This window comes from Zingiber officinale, unplaced genomic scaffold (genome assembly GCF_018446385.1).
Source record: "Zingiber officinale cultivar Zhangliang unplaced genomic scaffold, Zo_v1.1 ctg134, whole genome shotgun sequence".
Taxonomy (NCBI): Eukaryota; Viridiplantae; Streptophyta; class Magnoliopsida; order Zingiberales; family Zingiberaceae; genus Zingiber; species Zingiber officinale.
The window spans coordinates 343933-353777 of NW_024589830.1; the positions used below are offsets into that span (position 1 = coordinate 343933).

Here is a 9845-nt window from a genome sequence, read left to right on the forward strand (position 1 = left end):
AAGAAAAGAAGGCTGGCTTTATTATTATGTACATTAATTATTAAAAGTTGCACAATAAATATTTATATAGTTAATATAAATAGCTAAAAATAAAAAAAAGGAATTAATCTATCTTTAATAGGTAATAAATAGAAAAGTTTAATAATATTAATATAATCTAATATTTCCTTTTGAACTGATAACATTATAATTATAATTAAAAGTATTGAGAATTTATTATATAAGAAATGAAAATGTGAAATTGAATATATTTAAGTAAATATATAAGTAATTTGTGAATTAGAAGGAAAAAATGATAATGGAATGGTAATAATATGAAAATAATGATGAGTAATGTGACAATCAATTTTAATATGTTTTATTTACATATGTAAAAAATTTAATTATTTGCAATTTGAATAATACTATGATTATTAAAATATAGCAGAATAAATTGATAAAAAAGATATTTTAAACAACCAATTCAACTAAATTATTTCACAACTAGTTGAGGTTATGACATAATACTCAGATTATGTGAAGATTTAGAAATAAAATTTTATTTCTTATTTTTCCAAAAATGAGGGAATCATAAATAAAAATACAGAAATCAACGATACATTTGCGATCTGTTGGATCACCAGGCTAATCAGCATTACAGTATACAAGTAGCTCTATAGTTGAAACATAAAAAAATAAAAGACTTTAAAATTTAGTATCTTAAAAATACTTGAGAATATGATTATGAATAACAACAGTCTAGTGAACTGTAATTAGTGTCGTGTCACACTGAATAACCACATGAACAATATGCGTAATATTTGGACGAGTGACGCTGAGATAAAACAAACTCCAAACAATAATTAGGTTTAAATTAAGATCTAGTAAGGGTGAACCATTAAATGAAGACTATTAAACATTGATTTTAATAGGAGTATCAACACTCTATTATTAATGAGACGTGCATGCTCAAACAGATCAAATATATACTTTGACGGAATAAAAGATAATCTTTTAGTGAATAAGTGACCTCAATGCTCAGAAAGTTGGGATGACAATGGGTGAATTTAAACCAAACCCCATTTGGGACGGGTTTAAAGCCGGTCAAACGAATTATGGGGCGAGTTTAAACTTGTTGACCGGGTTTAGAAGAGGGTTCGGAGCGGGATACAAGTTTCAATGAACCCTCCTCGTGGATATATATATAATAATAATAATAATAATAATAATAATAATAATAATAATAAATTATGGTTGAATTGCATTTTCTTTAAGTTTAGTGGGTTGGCGTGTCCAACTCACTATGGACCCGTCGTGTTTTGAGCAGGGTTGGGGCATGGTGAGTTGAAAAATTAGGTCGCGCGGGTTCGAGTTTGGGTCCATTTTTTTCGGGTGGGACGACTTTAGGCTTGGCCAAACCCGACCCGAACCTGTCCCGTTGCCATCCCCATCAAAAAGTAGCGTTGTCATAACTCGTTGTTTTAACTCTTTCATAGCAAAACAACGAGTTAACTCAGATTTTAAGGAAGCAATTCATAGAATCATCACCGGTAATAATCATGTTATCAACATATAATGATAAAAAAATACGATATGCACTCTTACATCTGACAAACAATGCTGAACTATGATTATTAGGATAAAAATCAGGTGAAATGATCATTGTAGATAACTTTTCAAACCACGCATGAGGTGCTTATTTGAGACCATAAAATACTTTACAAAGCCTATAAACTTTAATAGGTTGGTGTGAAATACTAGGAGGAGGTGTTATATAAACTTCTTAATGAAAATCACCATTTGAAAAATCATTCTTGACATCTATCTAAAATATTCTCAATTGACAAACATAAGCAACATTAATTAGAATACAAACAGTCGTCATATTTACAATATGGGCAAATGTTTCCTTGTAATCCATGTTATACTTTTGAGAATAACCTTTAGCAACAAGACGAGCTTTGTATTGTTTGATAAATCTATTAAATATAGTTTTATTCTTATATAGCTAACAAGAACCAATGGTGTGTTTTCTTAGTGGCAACTATACGAAATTTCATGTATGAGTTTGATGCAGAACAGTTAATTCCTTAGCTATGGTCTTACGAATAACTTTTCTATAGGATATAGGTTCAGAAAGACAATGAACAAATACAACAATTGAAGTAAAAGAATAAGAATAAAAAGAGTAAGTAAATTTTATAGTTTAGTAGACTTATAAACATGAGTGGACCGATGATGGTGGAGAGAAGATTATCCATAATCGCAGGAGATAATTAACTAGTGACAGAAGAAGAAGCTCGTGGAGTGGGTGTCTCGAGAACTAAAGTAACATATTCGGTTGACCTACCAGTATGGGTTGTGGGTGAAGATTCCTCAATTTTGGTATTGAAAGGATCAATAGAAAACAGATATGACTTTGTCATATTATGCGACCTAGCTAAAATAAAAAAAAAAATTGAACATACTCAAGAAACACAACATGACGAGAGATATATAATTTTTAATTAACTGAATCAAAGTAACGATATCCTTTTTGACCAACAACATAACCAAAAAAGACATATAGAATAAACTTAGGGGTTAACTTATTACGCTCGACGAGTGGACGAAGGACGAAGGACGAAGTAAGTGTTGGAAGCAATCTTGAGGGTCTGGTGTGTCCATGAGTTTTGATATTTGGGCAAAGAGTTTAAGTTAGGTTTATCCGTGTAGAGTTGTGCAGGTTTGTATGATACACATATGAATTTTCTTGATAACTCAGATCCGATGAATGATGGAGCATCCGAGGGACAATGGACAAGGCAGCAAGGCCAAGCTAAGGAAAGTACACTTCGAGACATACACGAAGGATGCCATTTGGATAAGCCGCGGGTTTGAATGCATCTGAGGGATGAAAGCCAAAGGAAGGAGGCTTGAAGGCAAAAGGTAAATGCTGCAAGGAAGAATCAAGTGAGTCATAAGGATCCGAGTACGATAGAAATGTACTTGGAAAGGGAAACCCTAGGTTTAGGGTTTTATCAATCAACTGACAACTAGATAAGTCGACTCGGGCAGGGCATAGAATATTTCTGTGCCTGACGGCTGAGGCACCAGTCAACTAGTGATGTTACCAGTACACTGGTAAAGAGCTATTGGCAGAATCGTGGATTTTATAGAGTGTCGTTAGCTAGCACCTATCAATTGGTACAAGGGTCAATTGACTAGTAACAGTAATACCAGCTTGCTGATTTTCTCCAGCTTTATATAATGGAGCTTGGGGTGGTTGGCCTTGGTAACGAAATTAGAAGTACTTAACCCCTAATTAGAGTCTCCAAGCCTTTATAGTAATCCTTGTGTTCTTGATCAAGTTGTGGTGAAATTTCTCCACTAACAAAGAGGATTGTACTAGCCGAAGTTTTTAAAAACTAATCCATTGACGTATAGGGGTTGTCCAACTTTGGGCAGATGTGGAGCAAAAGATTTATCTCCAAACCACGTAAATCGACTTATCATTGTGATTTGCATTTCTTGTCTTTGGTATTTTAATTTAGCTTTTGTATTTATATTTGGTTAGTATTCCACTGCACTAACAAATCTATAGGAAGCGAACATTTAAAGGTGATCTCGACTATTCAACCCCCCTTTTAGCCAATGTTTGGGTATGTTTGATATGGTGTGTGCTTAACACGTTTAGGAAAACATGCAGCAGCAGTAAAAATATGATAATAAAATTATTTTATTAGAATACATACACCACACACATGCAGGATACAATCACACAGACATATCGTAAAGCAAAAACTTAAGAATGACAATTATTCTAGGCGTAACTTACAGATGATGCGTAGGGAAAAGGGCATTAATTTTAGCAACGTCCATGAGCCTCGCATTTATTCGTATTCACGTCTAGTTCTTCAAGACAACTCTGGTGCGCAATAAGGTTTGCCTCTGATTGGTACTAGTCAAGCATGGAGGCGATGCTATCCTTGGTGGGCGGCGGTAGAGTGAGGAGAGGGGGGGGAGAGAGAGGGAGGCTAGGTTTTCCCAAAAAAACCTAAACTAATGAATAATAAAATTCTGTATCCTTCTCTTCACAAACAAACCAACTTGGTTTAAACCAAATCAATTTAGTTAATTACTAAACCAAATAGGGTCTAACTCTTTCATAAGAGATGTTGTCTATCTATGCTTTCATCTTGACAAAATATCTTCAATATTTGCCCTTCATCTAATCCAACCAAATCTCTTCTCTTTTAATCTGAAAATCAAAATTTTAAACTTATTTTATGTTTTATAGATACTCGTAGTGTGTGTGATCTAATAGGTTCTCGATTTATCTTGACCATCCATTATTAATTATTTAATTATGAATCGATCATGAGTGATACCTAGTAATACATCATGATCCCTCCAATTAACCAGAAAATTATAGTTGATTTTAGAACTAGTTCTGTCGTTTCTTATGCCTTTTACTCGTCTAATATCAACTTGGTTCCGGATATGGTCTATGTGTTTGTTCCCACTAGACTGATTACGTCACACCTAGTTCAAGTAATATTTTTTCGTCCTATGAATTCAAATTACTTCTACATGTGTCGAAAATTCTCATACTCTTAACTTGTGATGTTTTGCAAAGACTTTGAGTAATCATCCTTACAAGTGGTCAAAGGGTATACGTTTTCTCGTAAGGAGCAGTGAATCCTCTGTGAACTATCCAAACACCTTTGGATATTTCGACTTATACTCAATCATCTCGGGTTCACATTTCTAAGGAGATGCTTTGCTTAAAATGTCAAAGTCTAAGCCTCTATGACCAAGGTGACTTGAATACCTCAAGTCGAAGAAAACTTACACTCGAACTGTAGTAAGTACTTCACAGACATATCCGTATATGTATAAAACCATATGAAGTCTTACAACAGATAACTCCAATTAACTATTTACCATATCCAACATCCATATTTAACTCTCGGCATCTCATTGTCTCCAGCTACTGAGTAATCGCTGCTTAATTGAACCAAAGAGTATAACTATTGCTAGTCTCACAAAATTGATAATATCCGAATATATCAATTCATTGACTATGGAATGTTTTAATACTTTCATAATCACACATGTAGAGACTCGCACTAGTTATGATCCAATCATAAGTTCTTTCATGTTATGAATCGTATTACGGATATTTAGTAAATGAGTTTAAGACCATTTAAACACATAAGTAAAGTGCACTCAAATAGTGAATCTATATTTATCGAAATAAATTGTATAAACCATAAGACGATTGACTTAGAACACCGCTCAAACTTACCAGTATGTATAACTAAAAACATGTAAAGAAGAATTGGCAAGAACAAGCCCATATAATTTTTCAAAATGTGACAAGCCTGAATTATGTGAGGTTGTAATTCTATTAATCACGTGAGCAGTGATAAGGATTGCTTTCACCCTAAAAGGGACTAGGAACACCGACAAACTAAAAATGAACGAGTTGTTTCAACCAGATACCTATATTTCCATTCAGCCACATCATTCTATTTAGGAGTATCTCTACACAATGATTGATGAATAACACCATCAGAAGTTAGAAAATATGATAAATCATCCCAAGTGTATTCACCCTCAAATCACAATAAAAGTACTTTATTATACTCGAATGTTGAATTTAGTGTTCTAAAGTTATTAAAAATGGTAAGATAAAACGACCTAAATTTTATAAGACAGATCAAGAGTAACGAGTGTAATTATTAATAAATAAAATATATTATCTTAACCTCCCTTTTATAGGAATATGAGAGGGTCTCCACATATCATAATGTAGAGATCAAATGGAGAATGGTAAGGTAAAAAATTTGGTCAGTTTAGAATTAGTACAATCAGAAATATCATAATTTTTTAATGGTCCTAAGACTTTTGTAGAAGTTAAAAATTATAAACAAAATGCTAAAATATAACCTAAACGAGAATGCACAAATAAAAATTAGAAGATGAATAACTCAAACAAAAAAAATGATAAATTCACACTGAAAGCAACAACATCTGGTACATTGAGTTAATCCAAAATATAGAGTCCACCTTACCTCTGTCCCAATCAACTTGTGAGATCGTAGGTCATGAACATAACAATTGATTATAAAAAAAAGGACTAAGTATCCAAACCCACATAATTGACTAATAAAAATAAAATTTAAAGTAACACTTAGAATATGATAATTGAATGGTCTCGTGTAGATTGACCAGAAGGGGTTGAATTGTCCGTTAATTTAAATTAACACTTTCTTTTGCTTCTAAGCTTAGCAAAGATAAATATACGTTAGATTAACAAATAAAAACATAAACTAAAAAAAAAAAAAGGCAAAGAACTTTTCTTAGATACAAGCGGAAAGGTTATTAATATAAGATAAACAATAGCTCGCTAAGATTCTCCTTCGATGTAGATGGAGTAACCTTTTACACGAATTAAGAAAGTAATTTTGAATACAGTGTGTTGTGTTTAAACTATGAGGATCAAGGCACTATTTATATCCCATGGATCGAAATAGTCGTGTTTAAACTATGAGGATCAAGGCACTATTTATATCCCATGGATCGAAATAGTCGTTTACTAACGTGGCAATTCTCGGGTGTCTGAACGTGGTCGCCTCTATCCACTAATCAACGGCTCTTTGAAAACAAAGTTATCAGTGTCCGAGCGCAAGGTGTCTTGCTGGCATAGACTTCGAAGTTGATCCTCATTGAAATGATTCGAATAGGTGCCTGACTTGGCTCGAGCTGATTCGAGCACATGGACCTGGTCCATGTGGCTAGACAAAGTCAATTTCACATTGACTTGTCAGGTTATTTATTTGTTTGCTTGGGTAATTATCCGACCATTCAATGTTGAACTTATCCAAATCTAATTCCTTTCTTTTCCTTGGGCAATCTACCTTTTGATTTTTTTTTTTTGTTCCTCGGATGCACTGTGCACCACATTCTCATCTATTTATGTAATCTTTCGTTGTTCCTTATTCCTTAGATGCACTAAATCAATCGATTCTATTTTCCCATCCTCATTAGCAGTCTCTTCTGCTGAAGATATAAAAATAATTAAATTAATACTTTTTAATAATTGATAAAAATAAATGAATAATACGTTTTAATTAAAATAAACGAATAATACTTATGAATACCTAAATAGAAAAATAATCAAGTTATATGAAAAGAAAAGAAATTCAATCAAAAAGCTTAGAACAAAATAACTCTGTGGACGTGAAAATAAAACAAAGAGAGATTAGATCCGTGGAAAAAAGAAATAAGAGAGATCATACCCTCTGTTTTAAAATTCTCCCCTCACTAATTAAACGAATTAGATCATATCTCCTTACTAATTAAACGAATCAGATCATATCCTCGCTAATTAAACGAATCACAAGAATATCATCACCATCTGATCTTATCACCAAAGAGATATAAAGACACGAAAATCTTTGAATAGAGGATGTGATTTTATAAAAAAAAAAAATTGTAAAGAAAGCTATGGATAGAATTAAACAAATTCAATTAAACTATTAAAACTAACCGAATGAAGACTTTAATCCCATATAGACACGTATTTACATGCACACCAATTTATTTAAAGTTATCCAATAAAATATTTATATATTTAAGTTAAATATCAAAAAAAAAAACGTAACAGCTAAAAAATAAAAAAGTCTAATAATAAAAATCATCATATAATTTTACTATTCTTAATAATTTAGCAAAGTATGTTAAAGAATATGTGCTACACTATTGCCTAGATTAAGAGTTTGAACAAATACTGTTTCAGTAGTGCGAAATTTGTGCCATGATACAAATAATCAAACGTCAACTCCATTAATACACACACAATGGATTTCATAACACGACTGCAAAATATAACCTATCATACAAAGCATATGTCAGTAAACTTAGTGCAATTACAAATCAACACGACGATTTGATCTAAACGATGCACTACAATTTTAAAAAATCTTAATACTTGTCGAGTTAATCATCTACTTCTTCGCTTTCTTTGGAGTCGCTTTTTTGGCAGCCGGTTTGGCCGACTTAGGTTTCTTCACCGGAGCAGCAGCCTTCTTCGTCGGCGTATCCTTCTTCCCGATCTTAGCAGCCTTTGCTGGTCGAGCAGCCGGCTTTTGGGTCGACGCTGGTTTCCTTTTTTTCGCCGGGGCGTCCTTCTTTGCAGCTTTGGCCGGGATCTTTGTCGCGGTCTTGGGCTTCGGCTTCGGCGCCGCCTTGGGCTTTGGCTTCGACGCCGCCTTGGGCTTCACCGGAGTGGCCTTGGATTTCGGCTTAGCGGCCGAAGCAGACGGGTTCGTCTTTGCCTTCGGTTTGGGGGCGGACACAGCGGATTTAGGTTTAGATTTACTTGCGGTGGAAGCAGGCTTCGCCTTTGGCTTAGGCTTCGTCGGAGCGGAACCCGGGGCGGCGGAGATCTTGAAGGAGCTCTTAATTTTGGTCAGCTTCCCCTCCGCAGCGAGCTTCTTGAGTTGTGCGAGGAGGAACTTCCGGAAATTGGGAGGTAAATGCGCCTTATGCTTGTCCTCGATAAATTTCCCGATCGCGTACGGGCTCGAACCGCCCCTTTCCTTCAGCGTCACGATCGCCTCCTTGATCATCTGAAGCCGTTCCAACATCAAAACCAACCACAATCACAAAAGCAAAAGCAAAATTAAACCCTAACGAATCGAATCCTAACCTCGGCGTAGGGAGGATGCGCCGCTGGCTTCTTCACCGTCGAACCCTTGGAGGCCATGGCTAGGGTTTCGCGAGCTTGGAGGAACCGCAAGCGAGAAAGCGAGAGCGTGGGATGTGAACATCACAGGAGAGAGGGTGGAGTTTAAATACAGATAGGAAACAGGGTAGGCGAGCAGTGATTGGTCCGCGGAGGCAACACACGGATCGACTGTCCTCCGCCTTTCAAATTTGGACCTTTGGATTTGTCCGGTTTGGACGGTAGAGATTGGGCGAAATGTTGAGGTCGGGATGAGTCTGAACGACTTGAGGAGGTTATGCAAATTTAGTGTAGTAAGCTGTTGGTGTGCTTCTCTTCTCACTTTGGCCGTGAATAAATGGAATTACAATGGTTGGTTTTTAGTAGGTTTTAAAGGGGGTTGTAACTGTGAATCGTAGCTCTTCAACGAGTGTAATCTTGATTTAGTTGATTAAGGATTCATGGAGAAATTCAATTTTAAAGATTTAGTAGTTTGATACAAGTTTTGAAGAAGATTTCAGACTTTCTCAGGGAATCTATGAAAGATCATCGATTGAGAGTGATATTAGCCTAGTATTGTGAAAGCGAAAGATAAAACAATTTGTACAATCTCCAAAGCAATGAAATGATACAATTTGTTTGTTATAGGATAACAATAACCGCAACTTAAGCAAGGTTTCATATAAGAAAGATTTTCTGAGATTGATTATCATGAACTTTTCATGTTACGTCACACTTTCTTAATTTTTATGTATGTTGGCTCAAATATTTTACTTCTAGATAAGTTAAAATACTTTTCATAGTCATTTAAATCCTAAACCACTAAATACGTAGGTGATTGTTGTCTATGTGCATCTAAATGATATACATTTAAAGGTTTACTTAGTCCCGGGGTATAACTGAGTTAATATGGATGGTATATTAGCGTAAGAGAGTAGAAATCGAATCTTCGAAAAAATGATTTTCTTGGAAAAAAAATCCCTTCTACCTAAAAAGATGCTAAGAGAATAGTCATTATGATTTACCTCCTTTCCAAATACCTTGGAATGAACGTGAAGGAAGGTGAGCACATCATCTTTTGTCAAAAAAGATTTACATTTTTTTAGTTTGCATTAGATATTCAACTTAGGCCGACTAGTTCTAAGGTGGTCTA

The 9845-nt window shown here is 34.7% G+C and overlaps 1 protein-coding gene across 1 annotated transcript; it reads right to left on the minus strand.

The window, feature by feature from the left end:
* Positions 1-7793: 7793 nt before the first annotated feature.
* LOC122036199 (histone H1-like) lies at positions 7794-8797 on the minus strand. Its single transcript, XM_042595456.1, has 2 exons — positions 8678-8797; positions 7794-8597 (listed from the first exon to the last, which is right to left on the minus strand). Exons 1-2 carry the CDS (start codon positions 8732-8734, stop codon positions 7974-7976), a joined length of 681 nt encoding a protein of 226 aa, XP_042451390.1. The 5' UTR covers positions 8735-8797; the 3' UTR covers positions 7794-7973.
* Between the last annotated feature and the right edge of the window lie 1048 nt (positions 8798-9845).

Excerpts from the sequence above, each read along its gene's own strand:
- LOC122036199 (XM_042595456.1), bottom strand. The coding sequence starts at position 8,734 with ATGGCCTCCAAGGGTTCGACGGTGAAGAAGCCAGCGGCGCATCCTCCC. Across the intron at positions 8,598-8,677 it reads CGCATCCTCCCTACGCCGAG|ATGATCAAGGAGGCGATCGT; the intron begins GTTAGGATTCGA and ends GAACGGCTTCAG.